The sequence below is a fragment of the Anser anser genome (genome assembly GCF_964211835.1).
Source record: "Anser anser genome assembly, chromosome: 9".
Taxonomy (NCBI): domain Eukaryota; kingdom Metazoa; phylum Chordata; class Aves; order Anseriformes; family Anatidae; genus Anser; species Anser anser.
The window spans coordinates 15708079-15730355 of record NC_139729.1 but is presented as its reverse complement, the minus strand read 5'-3'; the positions used below and the strand labels follow the sequence as shown (position 1 = coordinate 15730355).

The 22277-nt window shown below is 38.4% G+C and overlaps 1 protein-coding gene across 17 annotated transcripts in view; it reads left to right on the top strand.

Annotated features, from left to right (window-relative positions):
• Positions 1-22277, top strand: part of DLG1 (discs large MAGUK scaffold protein 1) — a 151198-nt gene that overhangs the window by 54723 nt on the left and 74198 nt on the right. For 2 of the 17 annotated variants that reach the window (XM_083849106.1, XM_083849101.1), the window contains exon 1: positions 5-10515. The exons of 14 other annotated variants lie outside the window; for them this stretch is intronic. In XM_083849106.1, the coding sequence (XP_083705232.1) occupies positions 10291-10515 (225 nt within the window). In that variant the 5' untranslated portion in view covers positions 5-10290. Of the gene's footprint in view, positions 1-4; positions 10516-22277 lie in introns of those variants that run through there. One more of the 17 variants, XM_083849102.1, reaches the window with a different exon arrangement.

Here is a 22277-nt window from a genome sequence, read left to right as displayed (position 1 = left end):
TTTTAAGTTACAAGAGTGAACTGTTTTGATATACTCTCTAGGGATATACTTTTGTGGGGAAAAAAATTCATCAGATACACTTCCTTATATGGAACTGCTCATTTGTAAAAATCACTGTATAGACATTAAGGTATTGACTTTGTTCTGCACATCGTGATTAAAAGCACATGTTGTAAAATGCCCCAATAACAAATCTCGACGTAACTTGAGGTCTCAGATGGAGTTCTGACTGGGCGCTATGGTTACCGTTGTCAGCTGCGTTTTGTGTTTTCTACAAGGATTCTGCAGAATCAGTTCTGAGTTCATTTTTATTAAATGTTTGAATCAAGGTCCTGTATGGAAAATCCAGTAAGAGGAGTGAGTGAGATTTTGGGGGGTTGTAGCAGGCAGTTTTATTTACTTACTTAGTAGGGAAATGCAGCTTAATCATTTTCTGAATAGCTTAATATTTTAGTGTGCCAGACTAAATGGTGTGTTTTCTATAAACACTTCTGAATCTATCTGGCTCTTTTTTTGAAGAAAAAATGGAAAAATGATTTGATAATGATGAGTATTTGGGGTTTAGAATGATAAGGTAGGCCTCAGTTTTGACATTTTTAGCTTGAGTTTTTGGTGTGGTAGTATCCTTTGCCTGAAATTAGCAGAGTACTGTACAAAGCATCAGGATATTTTAAGAAAAAAAGTTGTTCTAAACTTAAAATGTTCTGGAAGTGTAACTCTAAGGAAAAATATTGAGCATCAGCTCTTTATTATCTACTTCTAAGGATTCTACAGAGGAACGGGCTGTAGTGGGGGTGTATTTAATAATTGTCTTTCATCTTTTCTAAAATTTTAGAAAATGTAAACAGTGTTATTGGACACATTTATTTTTACATTAAACTCCATAAGAAATCCTCTGTGTGTTTCTGTAGTCTTCAGGGAAGCACAAGACAAGCTGTATTCTTCATGTCCTAATGAGTAACCTATTTGAAGTGGGCTTTATTAACATCTGAGGAGCCTTGTAAGAAAGCTAATGCAACAAACCTCTCATTTTGGGCTGGGCTAGGACCTCAATCTTGTGTTGCTTATGAAGGCACACACACAGTAACACACTTTGCCATGTCTAGGTATCCATAAATTCATGGATACCTAAAGTAATACATTGCATTTTGTGTGTGTTCATTATATATATATTAAAAAAAACCCTCTGCCACTGGAGACTTAAGGTGGACTCTATGCACAAGCTTTTCCTAATTTATAGTGTGCTTAGTCGTGCATTTCAGAAAGTATAAAGGGGTCAAAAAGGCAAAGAGGTAAACTGCACAACTGTCTGTACTTAGAGATCAGGTTTAATATATTTCACAATCCAGATACCTCTGCAAATAGTGATAAAAATATATAATGGTTATATGAGATAGTTCTAAGAAGCAGATCAATCTAGATGCTCTTTCATTGTACTTGAGACAGTTCAAAGGGCTCTAATTACCTTGGTGTCTTTTTCACTGCCTGAACTGTAGGGAAACCAAAGTACACAGAGTAGTTCCTGTGTTTGAGTTTTATTTGTGTTATATTTTTATTTGACTTAAGTATGTCAGAGAAACCCAAGGTTGCTATTGAATGCTTAGCGTAGCTGGTCCTCTCTTCAATACATGTTCCTGGTGTTGGCATAGCTCATGCTGAAGATCTATTTAGCAGCAACAGCTCTGGGTTGAGAGAGCTTTGTGAATTTGTTTGTTAGACTGGCTCACTGCACTGTGGTGTAGGGACCAGGTATTGGCTGGTATACAAGATCTTAATTAGCTGTATTCAATAGTGCCTTTGTTTAAAGAAACAAAATGTAACAGAGGGCATTGGGAAGTTTTAGTAAGAAAGAGGATGTGTTCATTATACTAATAACACAGGCTGTTTTTTTAATTAGACTTGCTAAATACTTTTTAAATTTCAAATACGGAGTTGTTCTCCAAGCTAACCTTTTGGATGTAAACGCTGCTTTGCAGTCATATGCTGCTTTTTGAGAAATGCTGCAGAGGGCAGTAGAATCAGATTTTCTGAGAAATACCTTCTCTTTTTAGCAAGCCCTCTACAGCCTAGAACACTAATGCAGAACATGGATAGAAGATGATGAAGAACTGAGGTGTGCAAGGTTTTAAATAGTTTTTGTCCTCAAGAGGAGCTTTCATCATCTGTAGGACTTAAAGTAGCTGTTGCAACTTGCTTGGACACGTGGATGGTTTTCAAAGAGCATCCTTCAGTAACCAAAAAAGTCAAATGTATATCTGAAATGTTTAGAGGATGTGCATGTAATTACTCTTTTCAGATGTTTTATGTTAAGTGCCATAGTAACTCAAGGTGGTTTCCTGTCTAAGAGGGGTGAGCTACCTCAGGGTAAGGTAGGATTTTGGATGTTTGCAGTTGTCACGAAGTAACCAATACTATCTGTACTGATTTGAAGTTTAAGCATAAGACAGGGCACATGGTGTTTTTGCCTTGTTAGGGTCGAGCTTTGTCAGTTTATGAGGAAATGTATACTATGTACCTCAAGCATCAGAGATGTAAACTTAACCTATGAGATTTGTTATCCTCTGTTCTCTAACACTGGGTGAAGTGAAACTCTTCTTCACCCTGTAAAAATGCATTTTTTTTTTTTGAGTGCTTGGTGATAGACAATCACGAACAGGTAAGAAGAATGGTCAAACTTCCTTCACACGTATTCTGTCCCAGACACTTGAACGTTTTCAGGTAGGCAGGCAGCTAGTACTAGAGTTTCTTCAGTATGAGCTTTCAAAATTTTTTGTAGGACTTTGGGATTGCAGCATGAGAGTTTCTCAAGTTACTATGAAATAAAATGTGACCAAGCTGATCTGGCTTTGGTGTACTGGAAAGCAATACACTGCTAACAAGAGCGACCACTAGATGGTGGTGCTACAAAAAGATTTTAATTGTAAAGCTGAATTTAGCTTTTCTATCATACTTTCATTTTTCAATCTAATATTTCCATTAATTAGAAATATTAAAACTCCAACCAAGCGAAATCTGTGATAGATCTAATATCAAACAAGGTTTTAAACTGTGGACTGACAATTAGTTTTCTATCAAGGAAAAAAGCTGTGAGTAATAAATCATTGTAAGGTTTATAACATAACAGGTCATGATGCAATATGATGGAAAAAAAAAGTCTTAAAATGAAGTATTCTTCATTTAAAGTGATCTGCACACGAAAGGATAAGTATTTTATTTACAGCCCTGTATTTACAATGTATGTGTAGACAGTTTCAAAAAATTTTCCAATGTAAGTGATACCCAAAGCTGTGTCACAGGCTTTGCTGTCTGGTCCAGCTGACAACATGCACTGTAGTTTTACTCTGTGGGATAAATGTCTTGAGCCCATTTAGTGTATACCTGTTTTTGACACATGTTCAGACATCTTTGTAAAAGTGTCTTCAAGACCTATTGGTATTTATGCTGAATAGTTTTAAATGGACTCAAACTATGTACCTGTTAGTGCTACAGTGATGTATAAGTCTGCCTAAATTGACTGTGGTATCACAGGAATGAAATATGGCAAGGTGGTACTTTTCTTAAAGAGGCATCTGGAAGGGCTCGTAGAAATGGCAACTCGGCCTCATTCTGAGCTGGGAAAATGGAGGAACTGTTGTAAAGGGCAGGATCAGTGAGTGCCTGGAGAAAGTGCTGATGAGGAAGTGATGAAAGCATGGCAGAGTCTTCTGCTGCACAAAGGTATTAGAGCGTGTGCATGAAGATCATCTTGTTGATGTTGGTTTCTAGTTTTTCTTAGATGCATGCAATGTAACTCCCTGAAAAGGCTTATAGAAAAATTAGGTTGTTGTGGATTAAGAAAAAAAACTTAGGGTTTAATTAATTTAAAAAAAAAACACCATTAAAAGGAAACAATAAACCAACAGGAAAGTAAAGGGTAGGAAAGAACATCAGTAATCATGATGGATGGAGGTTACCATAAGTATGTCAGGAAAAACTAGTCTCCTCATTGTATCGTCTCTGAGGAATGAGAGCTCAGGGTTAAAATAGACTGATGGAAAAATCATTTCAGTGCTCAGTAACAGTCAAAAAGGCAAACGGAATAGCAAGAATGTCTGGGGAAGCAAATGGGAATAAAATTGCATTATTGTATCACTGTTGAAATCTGCAGTGTTCCTTGAGAACTGCATGGTTTCTTATATCAGAAGGTATATCAAACTAGAAATGGTTCGCAGAAGAGAAATAAAGAGTGGTCAAACAGGGAGCAGCTACCCTACAGTGAAAGATACATCAGTTTGACTCCTCGTTTGGGAAGGAGCTGAGTCAGGAGATTGTTAACAAAACTCAAGTCAGTAAGGTTAGGTCAGTAAAAGTATAATTAGCGAGTTATTTCAGAAACGTAAGCTTATTCAGAAATGGAAATGGAAATTAGCAGGTTTATATATTATATTTTATATACTTTATTTATATATAGAATGATTAAATTATAGCCACTAACTCCAGTGATCCCCCAGTCCAGCTGTAACTTTGGAAATCTTTCAGCTGCTGGTAGTCTCTGAATGTTGTGCTGATAAGATGGATAGGTTCCTCTCCCGGTCTGTCCTGCTTGCAGCCACTCCCCACCCTCCTCCTCCATCCCCCTCATCCTCTCAAGTGCTTCCCCAGATGTCTTGAGAGCTTGTGGAGCACCTGTTAAAATAGGCTTCTCTGCTCATTAAGAGAGTGGAAAAGCTCAGTGAAATGATGGGCATTAGGATTTCTTGAACTACAAAGGCATGCTCAAGGTGAGACAACAGTCAAAGTAATTCTACCTCCCTACTTGCCCAAGTACGTTTTCCTGCTTATATGATTTCCTAAATCCTACTTCCCTCTGAGCCAGGTAGGCAAGGTTCCCCTGAAGCTGCCGATGCTGCTTCCATTTATTAATTAAAGATAGGCTGACATGCATTTTGCAAGATCAGCTGATATTTATGGTTGTGAGAAAGTTGCAATCTCTTACTGTTACCTAAATGGAGACCCTTAAAACTTTATGCTATCTTCAGCAGGAAGACGGTACCTCTGTAGTTAGGGATGTACATGGGAGATCAGCAGAAATTATGAAGACCAACTTGAACAGACCCTCAGAAGTACTCATTTTTAGGCTAGTGTTATGATTTGGTGGCCGCTTTTGAGGAGGTGCTCTGCAACTGTTAATTAAAAAGCCTTGCCCAAGTCCTTAACAGATTGCTACTTTTAAAGTTCCTTTAAGTTGAGGAATATACAAATATGTGCAGAGGTATCAGTTTGTGTCTCCTGTTAAGAAGCCGTTGACCAAATCTGCCTCTCTTTCAATGTGGATCTGTTCAACAAATTCTTGTCAACAGAGATAAGAAAGAAAAACTGTAACAGATGGAAGGTGGATTAATCCAATCATTGGAACAACCTAGGATATAGTAATCAACATCAAGTTGTCTTAATAACTGGTTGTACTCATTTCCCCTGAGATTTCCCTGGAGAGCTCAGTGCAGTTGGGCTCACTTTGAAGAAAGGCTAAAGAAACTTGTGTTAAACATAGGATGTTTTTATCAGTCTGGCGTGCCAAAAGGATGGGCAGAAGATTCATGAGCAGTGTACGGAAAACCAGGCACTTTAATCTGCACAGATTGGTAGGTTATGGGGGTGTAATACAAATGCTTTTTAGTAATTGTTGATGTTCATCCTTCTACTAGTAATGTATTATTCTGGAATAATCTGTGGGTTTCATACTGCAATATGTACTTTTTTGACTGTGTAAATTACAGTTGATCAAAGGCCATCCTTTTGGTCCCATATATTATATTTTTTCAGTGTTTTTTCCCCACCTTGGGAGCTAGCTATATAGTCTTCTATTTGAGTATTTAAATTTAGTTGTATGCATTTCATTTGTCTCTACTTTTTAATAGTAAGGTAAGCGGTACTGAACATAGGCACCTGCCACTGTTTTAGGTTCTTCTTGAATTTACTCTCTAAAATGTATCAGTTTATCCAGTTTGTACTGTTTAGCAGTGTGATAAGAAAACTAACAAGACATTTTTCAAAGAATTCAGTTGTGCTTGTTGTTTAAAGAGCAATTGACATATAACTGCTGTTTGCATATGCAAACAGTTTTGTTGCTGTATATTTCAATTTCAAGGTATGCCTGCTGGTGGAGGTATGTGCAGGAAAGCTTTCTTTGAGATTAAAGTACGGTATGTCATGTTTAACTCGTCCCAGCAAGCTGCTAATAAGAAATGGCTCAAGTACAAAATCAGAGTATTTCCATTCCAAGTACTTGATGCTAATTTTTAAATACATTTAATCACAGTGGTTACTGTATCTTGTTAACTGGCTGCATAACAAATGTTGTTGTTCCGTGTCTGCTACAAAAGCAGATGCATCTTTCAGTAATTTTATTAAGCTGTAGAAAGGTATGCGTACTGTGTGTACTGATTTGTAAATCTTAATTATGTTTATCTGTGAATTCTTAATTCTTGCCTCATAGTAAATAAGGCCTTTGTTTGGCTGTGGGTTTTTTTGTCCCCATCAGTTTAGAGTGCAGAATATGGGGAGGGAATGACAGCAGCTCTCCTCAGGGCTTCTTCAGACGCCCTGGTGAGTCTCCTGCCCTGCCCTGACTCCATAGGCCATTTGCTGCAGTTTGAGCCCTAACCTCTGTACTGAGGATTCTTGGATTGTCTCCTCTGGATACTTACTGCGATTTGTACATGTGGGTGTAGACTACTACGTGTAGGTGTAGACTACCTTTAGACTCCACTGAAATGTATTTTGTTCAAAACAAGTCCTTATTTTACCTCCCACCCGTCTTCATTTTCACCTGCACAAGCTAGTATTCTTCCTGTCCAGACCCCTTTGCTTTATCGTGATGCTGCATCATTTCTAGATGTAGGCTATGCTGCCACCTTTGGGTTGTTGTGGCTGTAACTTGTAAAATCTGGGTTTACCTCATTACCATAGTGCAGGCTTCTACAAATAATTGCAGCTATATCTTCTTAGGCATCAGTAAATCCTGCTCAATACCATTAATATCCATAAAGAGGGTACCAGCACAGATTGCTTGTCTCGTGTCACCAGTGTGATTGCTTAACCTCTGCTTGAAGTCCCTCTCTGGACTTTTGTCCCTCTGTTGCATCAAAAGGAAAGCCTCGTGGCTTCACTATCAGGAATTTTTGTCTCTACCTGCCTTTCCTGAAGTGCTGATTTCTAAAGCCCCTATGTCAGTGATGCCCTGGGTTTGTCGTGGGGTGAGTGGGAACAGTCCTCGAAGGAAAATGCCTTAAAATACAGCCTACCTGTCTCACCTTCAAACTGGTCCATGTAATGTCAAGAAAAATAGGCTCTTGTCCATGTATTATGGATTATTATGTATTATTATTTTCAGAATTATAAACAATACTCGCCCGTGTGGCTGTCCATTTTGAAGCCTATGGAGACACATAGGTGTATGAATATTACGTGCAGAATTTTTTTGAAACACACTTTTCTTGGCTGTCAGTTTTGATTTATGGATAGCTGTGCTTCCCTAGCAATCACAGTTGAAAGAGTTTGTCATACAGGGGTCAGAATAAGGCACAGGATGTTCCTTTTTGACTTTAATTGCTTATGCCTCTCTGTGCCTTGGCCTTTGGTCCTGCTCATGACCAAGCGTTTTGGTTGTGGTTGGTTGTTCTGCTCAGCCCCTGCTTCACTGTGTTGTCCGCATCAGCGTGTCGTGGTGAGCCTTCCCGAGTGCCTCTTCCTTCCCAGCCAGCAAAACCCGGGCAGCTCTGGAGGGCAATTTTCCAGACCAGATGTGCAAACAGTGTTTTATTCTAGATCTGACCTGCACAGAATACGGCCTATGAAACAGCTTAATTCAAACCAGTGGCAAGCCTACACCTTTAAAGATGACAAATGGTTGTCATTTGTTTTGCAGGAAGTCAAGCTAGGCCATCGCAGCGGACGTTCTATCAGATATTTGTGTATATAAAATTAAATTTTCTCCTTTAACAGTAATGAATAGCTTGTGTTCTTTTATACCATAAAACTTTGAACTGCATAGCAGTATCTCGATAGCGATATGTATAGTGATGAAATCTTGGCAAGTGCTTAAAAGAATGCATTTTCTGAACATGGAAACGTGTGTGTTAGGGCACAGATTAAGAACTATACAGCTTGTTTAAGCTCCAAAGTGTCCTTTGCAGCTTTGCTTTCAGCACTGAACTTAGGGGTTGGGATGGGAGGAAAATCTATACATCTTTGTCTTCCTACTCTGTTGACAACAGAAATTTTGAATAAAAATTCCTGAATGTCAGAACTGTGTTTTTTTAAGTTCTTATTTACATTTTTTTGTGACTATAACAATATAAATGTTCAGGTAAGGCTACAATCTTCTCTTCCCTCAAATTAGAAAAATTCACACTGTAAAAAGTTTCTAGTTCATGTTCTACTGTGTCTCAGACGTATCTTTACTTCTGTTACCTTCTTTATGAACACAGCTTTAAGGACTGTGCCCAAATCAGACCTAGTTTCATATGATTTACAGTGATAAGCCATCGTATTTTATGAATATTAATAAGGTTTGTCTGAAAAATGCTGTCAGTGTTGTTATTGAAGTGTACTAGTAATGAGAAGTAAATTGTGCATGGATCTTATTACCAATATCTCGGTAAATACAAATATTGAATTATTTTTGTTTGCATTGTAACATAAGCAGTTGGTGAAAATTTCACATGCAGAAGAGTATATTGCACCCAAAAATGTATATGGAGGGATTTAATAATTTCTGCTAAAATCAGCATTGTGAGTCAGTAGATTTGTAAAACTCTATTGTTGTAGGTTGTATCGGTGTTGTAAGCCCATATAGGGACTTTTCTGCCTTTGTTAACCATATTGAGGCTTTTCTTTTTAAGAAAACGTTTTCCCTGGTGTATGGTTCTGACCACTAGAGCATTTTGTATAGAAAATAGGACAGGCAGTTTTGATAATTTTGTATTGGATTTCTGGAGGCAAGCTGTACTGAAAGCCTCAATACGTAACTGATTTCCTAAAGCAGTCTCTTGCATTTGAGCCGGAGGACTTAAAAAAAAAAAAAGTGTAAAATTTGATTAGTGAATAATTCAGTAAGATAACTTGAATTCCAGATAACCTTTTAGTTGTTTACTGTGTGACTTCTCCTTTTTCCTGTGAGGAGAGCAAAGAAAATGTGCTCTATAGCACTAGTGTCTTGTGTCCTATAGCACTAGTAGTCTTGTGATTTTTATTGGAAATCAAAGTAATTTTATGGAAAATTCATTAGTGCACAATAAGCATCTTTCAGATTTTTTTGCCATTTCCTGTACTTCTGAGGTACAACTTTGGGTCACGATATATTTGTTGTTTTCATATTACGCCTAGAGTACTTGCAGAATTCTGGAGATAGGTGTTAAGATCCTGACATGTTAGTGATAAAATAAGAGCAACAAAGCATTGAATTCTAGTGTTTAATGCTAATATCCCTAATCTTGCTGAGTCAAAAAAAAACAAAAACAAAAAACTAGCCATCCACTGATACACAATATAAAATGACTGTGTTGTGTTCAGAAGGGTATGTGTTTCCTTCTGAGTAGTTTTATGTGCTAAAGAGGGAGGATTTTTTTTTAAATAAAAAAGGAACCAGTGATTTTTTCTTGGCTATTCATTCTGAACGAGGTCTCCTTTTTTTCTGAGGAATGCTTTCAGAAGACTGAAACCAGTGAATAAGTGAAGTTGTGCTGCATTGCTGCATGTTCCCTGTTTAATTCAGTTCATGTTTATAATTTATGCAGGCAGTGAAAAGATGCTATTGGATCTTAATGGAGACAGTGATTGAAACTTGGTGATTTGTGATCCATGCTTTCTCCACCCAGTAGCTGTTACCATGCACCACCATCCTTTTAGCTGTGGATTTCTAACGTTGTACTGTACCTGCCATCCAATTTCTCTTAAATACCTGTTAGGTGCAGGTATTATTATTTCTCTAGGAAGAGAAAACAAGCTTTCGATCAAACAAGCTTTCGATCCTGTGGGTTCTGAAAAAGGAACAAGAAGGAAAACATTCACTTGTGCTTTTTCTTAGAATTACAATAATGAGCATACTCTCGAGCAATCACAGGTAGAGGAAGGATGTAGGTGGTAGAAAAGCTTGGAAGAAGAACAGCATCAGCTATGAAGAATTTTGTTTTCCTGGTTTGTAAGCGATGCTGCTGTAATTCTATCTGCATCTTTTTTTTCTGCTCATTCACCACTCAGCAGCTGGTAGGGAAGTAAGACTGCCTGGCAACCACCTGCAGAGCTGCAGAGATGAATTACATTTTCGGAAATAACACACTCCTCTATTCTCGCGCCAATCGAGGCAACACGGGCTCAAGCCATAGCTCTGTAGGCCCAAAGCACAAGCAGTGGGCAAAGAAAGGCTCGACAGATGAGTTACGAAATGAGCCTTCCCGTTGGCAGCAGATAGTTGCATTTTTCACTCGGAGACATGGTTTCATTGACTGCATTTCGGTTGCTGCCAGCTCCACCCAGGTAATATTCCACTTGTTGAAATTATTGTCTGCATGCTTTCTGGTTACTTGCTAGTCAGAAATAGCAATTTATTTATAAATCTGTTTTATGAATGGTGTTTTCTGTCTGCTTTCATTTTCGTATTTCACAGAGCTCTGTGTAATTCTTAGCATTGAAGCATGAAAATGGAGACACTTAAATGAGATGCGAGTTTTCTGAAAGTTATTTTGCAAATGGAGAGCCTCCAACAAGTTGAAATATGAGGTATTTTAATGACATACTGAAAAATGCCATTTACATTGTGCTGCCTGTCCCTGGAGGGGAATAATGCAGCTAAGGAATACCAGATCCATAGCCACAGTAAGATGACAGTTCATATAGCAACCACATATTTCCTGATTAAGGAATTGTATTTGAAAGAAAGGATTAAGCGATTTCAAGTCTTAATTAAAACATGTAGCATGACAAATTCTAGTCTCTGTCAGTTCTGTTTTTTTTGGCTGCTAACAATCTATAAATAAGATTAAGGAATGCCTTCTTTCCATACAGAATATACATTTATTAGTGCAGTCTGTAGGAAAGACACTGCATTTTTCAGTTTCGCTGTAGATCTGCTGTAAGTACTGATTTTTATTGATTATTATTGAGGTAGGAGGAGACGAGTCAAATCTGAAGTATATAGATTGGGGGAGAATTCTGAAGAGGGTTAATATTGAGAAAAGTTTAAACTCACTGGTACTAGCAGATGATCATCTCCTATAATGAAACACTAATTGATGATAAAAATGATAATGAAACAGGAAGAAATACAGAAAAATGCTGAGACCAGTATTCTTAAAAAAAAAAAGAAAAAAAGGATTAGGTTTATTTTGCTTATTACCAAGCTAAATTCAGCTTTAGACGAGAATAATTCTTTCCTGATGTAATTTAAGCTAGAATAATACAAAAACTTGTTTAAACATGTCCTTAGACATGTCAATATCAAGTATTTTATCTGTTGGTAATTGTTTCAAGGATAAACTAACATTTCCTCTTAATGTGACGTTTGCTTATTATCTGTTTTATGGTTGTGAATTTAGAGTAAATGAGTGTGAGATCTTAGAAGGGATTTCAGTTTCTTGCTGCAAATGTTCATGCAGAAGATGGATTCTGTAGCTTCTGTAATGGGTCATTATCCAACTCTGCATTAGGTAGACATAACAGGTTTTAGATACTGTTAGTCTTTAAAAACCAAAATATACAGTATTAGTTTTCTGCATAAATATTGGGGTTGCACTTAACTGTTAATGCTTGAACAAATACTGTTGGAGTGCATGAGGCTTCTTCCAGTTTCTGACTAGTCAGGAGTAGAAATTTGCTGATAAATAAAATACTGAATAGCCCCTTCTTGGAGTGTGGGATAGCTTACCTCTGTGAAAGCCTGCTTTTTTTCCTAAGTCTGACAGTTCTTAAAATGATCTACTTACATATGTTCATGGCCAAAAGAACGGGGGGAAAAAAAAAAAACAAACAAATTTGGAAGTGTTTGTAGAAAATGAATAAGGATATTCCTAAGTAGTGCACTGAAAGGAAAAGAGCCTGTTATTGTTTCTTCCTCTGGAAAAGATATTTTATTATCCTATCTTTATCCGCCCATTGCAGCTGATCTAACATCAGGAAAAAAGAAAAAAAGCATTTTTGGCTGTCCCTTCATTTGCTTGGCTTTCTTGGGTGCCATGGCATGGCGTGGTGCTACTTGTTTAGGCCCCTCTATTCCCGGTACAAAGGCAAGGACTCCTGGAGGTGGGGTTGCACCCTCCTTTCCTTCTCAAGGGCTTGCAGCAGGTCACCTTCTCCCCAGCTGGGTGGTGGTAAGAGGACCCTTGCTAAAGAGGAGACTTGGGGTTTGGGGGTAAGCATTGCTCAGGTAAGGGTCTTACACCCTAAAGAAGTGAGGAAGAAGTTGGTGACTGATACGGTAACGCTGTTTTCCGCTGTAGTTAGCATTAGGTGTATGCCTAGTTAGCATTAGGTGTATGCCCGAAAGAAATCATGTGCGCAAACGCGTTGTAGCATGGTGGATGAGTCTGCAGTGAAAGGCTCCTATAAGAAGCCACAGCACCCTGAAGACTAGCAGTTTTCAGATGTTAAAGTTGCCTTCTCTACTAATGTCAGCCCTTCTGGATGTTACCAGAAGGTTCAAGGAACATCACCCATCTCTCATGGGAAAAATTCCACCCACCCAGCAGTGGAAATAGATGGTGCAAACAGGTTCAACCATAGACAGCAAAAGCAGCCTTTCTGAACCTCTGCCTGTGTCCTGCCCTAGCTGAGGTCTCCAGAGTGCCTTGCACGGAACTTGAGGGGGGTTACATTGATCTGCGGCCTCTGTGTTACTGAAGTATTGAGGAGAGTTCAGTGATCAGATGCTGCATTCTGGCCACGGCATGGCCGTACATCCCTTGGGTTAATGCCCATTCCATTTGCAGCAGTGAACTGTCACAGTGGTAGCAATGCCTTGCTACCCTGCTAACTGCACCCTTCTCCTCTGCAAATTCAGGGAAGCTGAAATAATGTTCTCAGGCATTTGTGGCCCTTGGTTTTTTCATCTTCCTTCTACACTCCCTGTGATGAGGAGTTAGTTCGTCAGCTAGCAGTGTTAGGGGATTTGGTTAGAAGCTGATCTTTCAGTTCTTGTTCACAAATATGTTAATTTCTTTAATAAAAACCCAAGCTCTGAGAAGTGCCTATTCTTGATGACAAACACCACTATCTTGCCTTGGAATGCATTTTAACTTCAAGTGGTACTTGGCCCGTGCTGTGCTACAAATTCAGAAACTGACTTGTCTGAAGCTCAGGGAGCACTAAACCGGTTCTAACTGCAATGCATTTGTGCTATTCTGGGCAAGTAATGCAGTATAATATGCTTCTGGCATTTGATACTGAAAAAGTGTTTAGCTCTTAGAATATGGCATGCTTATTGCTGCTTCTGTTTTTTAGGCCATGTTTTAGGAAAGGAAGAAAAAACACAGAAAACCATGTAACTCCATTCATCCATTTCAGTCATACGTTTAAGTGTATAAATTCAAAAGCTTAACTTGAAATTTCAGAGCTTATCAAACTGCTTCTGCCAGTTGTTTAAGCCCAAACATTTCTTGCCTTTGAATCTCTTTCTTGGAAGATCTTTAACCAGTTTTGCCATGTGTCGTTATTCCGAGAATATTGCTCAGTAAGTAAAATTAATTGAAATACTATAAACATAATTCTGGCATGTATAAAATGCTATATGTAATAAGACAAACACAGAGGTGTTGTAAGATGCATTTAAAAGATGATTAAAAATAAATCTATATCCATAATTCCTTTTTTATTGTGCTTTTTACAGATCAGGAACTGCAAAAGTTGATCACTTACAGCCGTATTTACCATCCTTTCCATAATTGTTATATTTAAAAATGTATTTAAAAGTATTTCTAGATAAACATCACAAAGTTAAGGTGGGAAAAAGAAGGGAGGGCTTCATATGAAACCTGGAACTTGCAGAAGATACTGCAACTACAATTTCAGAAGGTTTGCTAGCAGTGCAAGTATTAAATATCTCAGTCAAGTATATCAAGATGAGTCTCAGCAGATTATATTATCTGGGAGTGATACTACATTTCAGCATGGATGTGTGGCTCTTTTAGTATCCGCTCAATTTTACAAGTGAAACTGGGACTTGATTGTGGCAGCCATTGTATAACATTAAGCTCTTCACTAGCAGGACGTTTTATTCAATTTACTGTTTGGATTTAAATTGGTGATGTAATAAAGAAGAAAGGAATTACAGGAGTGACTGTAGGGATTTTATATATCTACACAGAAGAACTATTGTCATCATTAGATTTTTAATGCAGACTTTTCCCGAGCTTAAAATTTAAGCATATACTGCCTGTAAACAGTTGCTGCTAATACTGTGATTAGCCTATGAGAAAGCAGCTTTAAATAGTCTGTTCTGGGTGATTTTAACTATGGGAAAGCAATTTCTGAAGTGTAAACATGAGCTCTACTGTCCTGTTTCCTTACTGTTAATTTTTTTAAGCTATGCGGTATCACATGTTTGTAGCAGTATGAATTTACTTTTTGAAAGTATTACTTCACTGCCATAAGATGGCATTATAGCAATGATAAAAATGGTACAAATTAATATTTTTAAGGGAGATGTATTAACAAGTAGGCTCTAACCAATAGTTTGAGAACTAGGCCATTTTTGATTATATATATTTTTTTAAATGTTGAGCCTAGTACTTGGAGCCTTGAGTCTTTCAAAATGCAAGCAACAGCACTGCACAAACTCTAGGACCCCTGCAAGCTTTCTGGAATATGAAAACCCCATACAGTCACGATACATGACATCACCACAAAAAAAAGGCAGGAAAAGAGGATCACAGTTAACTGGAACAACTGCGTCCTCACACCTTACTTCCTCAGTGAAAAATCTGCTGTAGCCTAAATGCACATCAGTGTTGATCAGGTGCCTTCCACCCTCCATAAAACTACCCTCAGCCAGGTCGGTCAAGTGGAGATTAGAACACCTCTGTGCCAACTTCAGCATTTACTCCAGCAGCAGCTTACAGTAGGTAATCTTTGTTAAACATGAAGGATGTACAGGGAATGTATGCGGCTCAGGTGAGTCGGCTTTTTGCATTGGAGCCCAAGCACTTACTGGAAGGAACACAAGCTACTAGCAAGAGGTGATCACTTGAAGGGGACAGTAAACCAGTCAAGGTGTAGGAGATACTGCAGCTTTATTAGTACATCACAGAGTAGATCCTCCCTCCCCCCTCCCTTCATGCAAGACTTTTTAGAAAGAATACTAGAATTCTATGATTCTAATTATTTTGAATGGTACAGACATGACTGTTGTTGGTGCTACTTTGGGCAAAACCAGAAAAGGCAGATCCTCAGCAGGTGCATCCAGGATTCAGGGAAGACTTGCTAGGAGGTGGAGGTGGTGTTAACAAGAAATCAGGTCTCAGCACTAAATTCAGCTTCTGTATTAAAGCTTTCTGAGTTTCCTTGACAGATTGTAAAAAGTTACCCATCTGCTGTGAAATAGGAACACTCCTATTCATTTCATGAGGAATAAATTTGATGGATTGCTGCCTTAACATGAACATGGCATCTGGCAGGGTGCATATGTCCTTGTCAAAGCCTATTGACATTTGATATCTTTGCCTATGTCTGTGAGACCAGCATTGTGATTATAGTGCCCTTTTAGACTTCTACCTGCTACAACTTCATTACAGCATTTGGTTAGTGCACAAACAGCCTTGGCTGTCATCAGAAGGTTTTTTTTCCTTCTAACTGGAGAAATCTGCAAGTGTTCCTGATACATGAAACTACATGATCTCCATTTGCCTGAAAATTAAAGACACTTGAGAGACAGCGTTAAGGAAGGATATTTCCTTTAAGGTAGGAAAACATCCATGGGCACTGTCTGTTACAGAGCCATTGGAATTACAGAATCAGCTAGGTTGGAAAATACCTTCAAGATCACTAAGGTCAACAATCCAATTCCAACCTAGGCCATTCTAGGGGTCTGTGTCTCAGGGTCAATGTGTAAGCAATTACAACACCAAGTACCAGGTAGGTCTTAAAACATTATCAGTAGAATAAAGAAGAAAATTGGTCTCAAGAGATGGTAGAATAACATATTTGAAACAGGACTCAGTAGCAAATGTGTGGTAATAAAACTGCTCTATGAAAGTCAATGAGGGTAGGGAAGGAACAGAGAAATACGAAGTAATTCCCTGTTAGGGTTCTAGGAGCTCACTTAACCTGTTTCAGTACTTTATGGTAGGCTCATTTCCGAGAAATGGAAAAAATTCTGACAGATACAGTGATTCTAATGTTAATACAGGAAGATAACTGTGGAATAAATGCCTTTCACGAAGGGAAAAAGAAGGTTAAGATCCTACCCACTTCACTGAACCTTTTACAAAGCAGCTGTTATTGAACAAGACAAATTCACAGACCTCTGTTCTGGAACACAGGAGAAAGCACCGGCCCCACCCCATGTTCTAGGAAAGGGAAGCAAACTCTTCCAACGAGACCGCACAGCTAGTGGGCACGTCAAGATTTCAGTTTACCTTGCTGTATCAACACCACACTTTCTCTCTTTGACTTACTATAAATCCTACAAAGGCTGAAGACATAAAGCTTAAACCCAACTCAAAATCTTGGTACACTAAAAGTCTTAGTTGCATAGAGCAAATTAAGTTACTGTATCAGCCCTTAACTATGGATGCAGGCCATTCTAAAGAGACAAAGTCACAAAGTCATGTTTTCTAAAAATATCTGAGAAATTTTGGTTGCATTAACTTCTTTAAACGATAAAAATCATCCTGCACATCCTTAATCATAATCGAGAGTGCTCTTGATACCACAGCCCAAAATAGAAGAACAGGAAGAAGATGGTGTTCACTGCAGGCTTGGTGGTTCTCTCAGACAGTCATTTACTTAATAGTTGTATTAACTGAAATGTATACAGCAGCTTTGGCAGCCATACAGAAACACTATACCACAGGAGCTTGCTAGAGCTGTTTACTAAACTGACAGCTGGTGAAAGGCTGACTGGCCTGTATTTGGCTTTCAAAACACTTCATCAATCAATGCGAGCCTCAACTGAGAGGATGACTAGCACAATATGAGATAAAATAGCAAAGTTATATGATAGACCTACAGTCCTTTCTCTTTCACAGCCTTCCATGTTCTTGGCTTCATACTAAAAGACGCCTAGATGATTTGCTGAAGGTAGTGGATCAACAGGGCCTTCAGTGCCTGCTTTTCCTGAATGTTCAGAGTCTTTGGCACAACATAGCCAGAAAGACCCTGCACTAGTAGGACTCAGAAACCATGACATTCTGTGTTCCCTTCATCTTTTATCACGTTTCTGACTCATTCAGGAAAAAGTAATTTTTTTGAGGTATAATGGAACAAATACGAAGAAATTCTGTAAAATCAGCTCTGAGTGAGACAGAACAACTAGGAAATCAAAACAAACAACAATCAAAAAAAACAACTAGGTGAAAGTGGCAACCAAAGCCCTCCGCAGCAAGCAGCGCTTCCAGGTAGCCTGTCACCAGTCCATACCATCGCTGCCATGCTGCGAGGCACGAAACTGGTGAGCGCCCGCATGTGCCAACTTCACACACACACAGGGGTTTGGGAAGGGAAAAGCACACCCCCCTTACTTCACCAGCACAGTACTTGAATTCATAAGAGGAAAGGCATTGGCTACAGCAGGGAGCCAACACCAACACAATTTATGTGACATTACGTGACTCATGATTTCTATTCCTAAGATTACCGATTTTAATATGCTCCTAAAACTGCACTTCTCTTCTTGTCAAGAAAACTTCAGTCTTAAGTATTCATGTCTATTGCACATGAAATTGTTAGAAAGTGTTTACAGAAGGAGCCCGAGGTTCCAGAGGGAGTCCCTTACACCCTGAGCTTTATATACATATATATAAAATAATAATAATTAAAAGAAATTGAAGGACTGCAGTTTGATGTAAGGCAAGGCCTCTCTTCTGTGTCTATTTTTTGAAAATTACTTTGCCACCAGCTGAAGGACTTTTGGCCTTGTTTTCCAGTTTGCTATTCCGCAGGATGTCTCTGTGCTGCCTATTGCTGTTCCACGTGACTCCAGTTGTTATTGAATTTCATCTTGCTGCATGTAACCTACTTCTGTAATACATCAGGCTCGCTCTACAGCTTGTCTCTTGTCCATTTGCTCCTATTCCACCCTTTGTTTAACTGCGCATTAGGATGTAGTTGAGCTGGCACGTTCTCCAGACAGATAACAGGCATTTGTGACTCATTTTGTCTCTTTTGTAAGCTGATCTTGGCATTTATGAATTTTCTGTCTTCTGCTCCATTAAAATGCTTCCGGTGCATAGTCCCTTGCAGCAGTCTCTTCTGTGAAATGATTTAAGAAGAGCAGACCACCTTATCCGTAATTTTAATAACATTAGAAAGAATCAGGACAAAATAGTTTTAAATTTTATTTTGACTCTGGCAAAACAGGAATGCTCATGGATTTTTTTTCCCGCCATGTTCTTGTAGTCTCTCTTAGAATGTTCCCCTTTTTAGTTAGCTTAAGTTTTTAAGGTACTTTGTGGAAGTTCACTTTGTTATTGGAGACTAGTATCTATGTGGTCGTGTCAGTCTCCTGGTACAACTTCAGATACCTTGTCCAAGGTTCGGGCACAGTGCAGCACTTTATTGACTCTGGAATTTTCAGTTTCTTCCTACTGCTTTATGACGCATTTGCTTGAACCCACCAGACTGCAGGAATGTTTGGTGGGAGTCTTCTAGCCTCTCCACCTGTCTTCTGTTTGTCTGTCCTGCCTCATAGGGTGTATATCTATTTATTTATATTTTTCACTGACTGATAAATGTTGAACTTAATTGAGCAACGTGTGTTATGGGCCTCTCAGGTAATAGCATTTTGTTTCTGTAACATAGTAGGGAGCAGGGTAAAAGTTGCTTCATAGTAAATTTAATTTAGCGAGCAAACAGTAGTTACTCGTAGTTAACTGTATCTGAAAGCACAGTGAGATATAGCAGGGGAGAAGGGACTTGGTTTTACCTTGGAGAAGAAGGGAGAGGGAGCTCTGGATTCTGGCTGCAATGTGCGGTCTCCTATCTGAAATCACGGTGTGAAAAGGGATCCTGATAAATTGGGAAAGGGTTTTCAGAAAAGGGGTTGTAACTGTAGTTTGTGTTCAGGAAGACCTGCTTTGAAATGAGAAACTTAAGAACCTCTGCTTAGTTCATCCAAAGGAAAATCAGGAGATGACTTGATCACAGACTAAATATAAATATATGGGGATAGATTTCTGTAATTAGAAAGCTTGTTTGTTTGGTAGAAGAAAGCATCTGTATTACCAGTCTGGGAACTGGAGCTAGATAAATTCAGATAGAAAATCTAATTTTAAAGAAGGATCTTAATATGATACGCATTTTAAAAGCTTAGTGGGACATGATGTAACTGCCAAATCAGGGTAATAAAGGAGTATTTCCTGTGTAAAAAGAACAATTATGATAAATAAGGTTTGTACTTGAAAATACAAAAATATATCACAATCTCTGATTCAACATCTAATGTAATGACTTCAAATTGCTGCCTGGAAGCTGTAAACTGCCAGGATTCAGTTTATACTTTAAAACTCTTATCATATCTCCTTACTACTGCTTTTAATTTTTTTTCAACTCTTTCATTTTTGTTGTCCTTTTTGAATACCACGAGGGAAATTCTGTACACAGCTTTTTAAAGTCAACACATTAAGACTCATTACAGAGCAGCACTTAACTAGTTTCATCCTAAATTAACTAGCATGCAAATTGACTATGAAATACAACTGATCATAACTGCTGATGCCAATAACACTATCCCAGGTAACTATTCTCAGGTAACCAGAGTAAATAAAGAGTAAAATATTTCTCCAGGCAATAAAACAGCTATAGGGCAGTCCCACGTTTGAGCTTGGAGTAGTTCCTATGACTCATTTGCTGTTTTAAAAATAGGAAGAACCAGGTGTAAATAGAAGAGAAATTAATTTGGCAAGAAGCACAGGTGGTCAATATGAGATGACATTTACTCAGGATTTCTTAAGGAGCTTGTGTTTAATATGGATGAAGGGTCCATTGTGTTGTGTGCAACCTTTTTGTTTAAACTGTCTGGGTGTTCCTAGAGTAGTGGTAGTAATAATAGTAATAAAAAGGCAATAGGATGCCCTTTCAAAAAGGTGCTGAGTTGTACTCTGAGGCTACAGCAGTGCAGCTCTGATTTCCTTGTTGTACAAACTGGGGGAAATTATTATTGAGAAGAATTAACAGATAAACATATATTGAGGAGAAGTCAGCTTGTCTTTGTAAAGGGAAGTGAGGACTCGCAGATCTTCCAGACTTCTTTGAAAACAGGGAACATGGAGATAAAAGCCTGCATGGGATTATCTGGTCATCAGAGGGTCATTATAATTATAGTAATGTCTTTGAAAATGATAGTTCTTGGATCAAAGGCAGTTAAAATTGGTGGAGTTAGGAGATAAAAGGGGAAGGATGTTTTATAGATTTTCAGTTGATTAAAACAGGTCCCTTTGATTGGGACTGGAGTCCCAGAAGGTCATGTCATGAACGATCTGAGGTACGGTGTGTGTCTGTGTGGCAGGGGTAGGGAGACTGAGGCAGAGGTGGGTGATTAATATTTTTTATTAGGTTAGCTAAACTAGCCGCAGGGGATAGAAGACAAGTGAATGACTGGGCACAAAAACAACCGATGACGTTCATTGTACAGTAACAAATGAGAAATGATGTTAGAGGGATAATCAGGCACATGGGCATGAACTGATAGACTATAAATTAGCTGCTGCTGGTCCAGCGCGTTGGAGATTTCACTGATGGTTCTGAAAATGCCACCTTAGTATTCTGCAGCTGTGAAAAAGGTAAAATAAAGTGTCTTGTGTTTCTGAAGAAGAAACAGATCGTAACACAGAACACAATACTGAGCACATTTCTTGTGTATGAAAGCTTGGGAGCTACTAATTTGGTTTAAGCCTGAGTAACCAGCACAAAAAGGCACATTTTACTTTCTTGTTCTTGAAATTTAAAGAAATTAAGTAGTTTTTTATTTATAGCATTACCACTTAGTCATTTGTCTTTGCATATCCATTAGTCCATTTTCTTTTGTTTTCAATGTTAGTTTTTCATTTGTTTCGTTCCTGTTACTTTACCTGCTCATTTTTACTTATGTTGTACTGCTCAAGATTTTTGTCCTTCAGCCTGAACAACCATGAACTGAACAAACAGATGAAATAAAATGCACTATTAAAAAAACGCAAAAAAATATAAATATATATATATATTTGCATTCACATTTTCTCTTGCTGGAGAATAAAAATCTTGAGATCACGCTGTTATCATGTGGTCTGGTGCTGTGCTTCCAACAGCAGCCAGAGCATCAGACTAGGGAATGGATCTGAACAGGAAAAAATAGGGATGATGCTTTCTGCCTTTTCCATTTCAGGGATCCCAGGAGCTGGAGATGACCTCTCTGTTTCATAATCCTGAATCCCTGAGTTTTCATGGAACTGTCCAACCTTCTGAAGCATGTACATTTTAAGTTGTGGCAGCAGTGTGGCAAGGAATTGAATTGCAGTAGAGCAGCTCTTCCTTGTTTTGCAGCCTGGTGAGGGGAGGAGAATCTGGTTTCTGGCACTTGTTTTTGTGCATTTTTCTACAAAACAGTTTCAGAAACAGAACTGAGAATTCAGGTAAATATTTAAGAAAATGAATATATGCCTGTCTTGGACTGAAGAGAGAAAAGATTGATCTTTTCTATACTCTTGGCCTTCTTCATTTTTCTTTGTTTCTGCATGAAGGCAGACAGATTCAGTGAGGACTCTTGGAGTAGTCAGAGTAAGTGACAGCCAGGATATCATCCTGCAGTGTACAAACCGTTCCACCTCACGTGTCAAAGTGGCCTGTAACCTAGAACATGACACGTGGCCAGACCACTGTTAAAAAATGTGGCTAAATACATGCTTAGTTTGCTTTCTTGTCTTTGTGAGGATATAAAAATGAATGAAGTATTTTTGAGTGATTGCCCTGTTAATACTTGAGTTAAATACTTGCAGGCCTCAATCTCCCTTATTTTTTTCCTGTAACTGTTTAGAATCCAAAGATTTTATTGATGAATGCATTTCTTTAGCTTCTCAATGCTTAAAGCCTTGAATCTTTAGTAGAATTGTTGATTA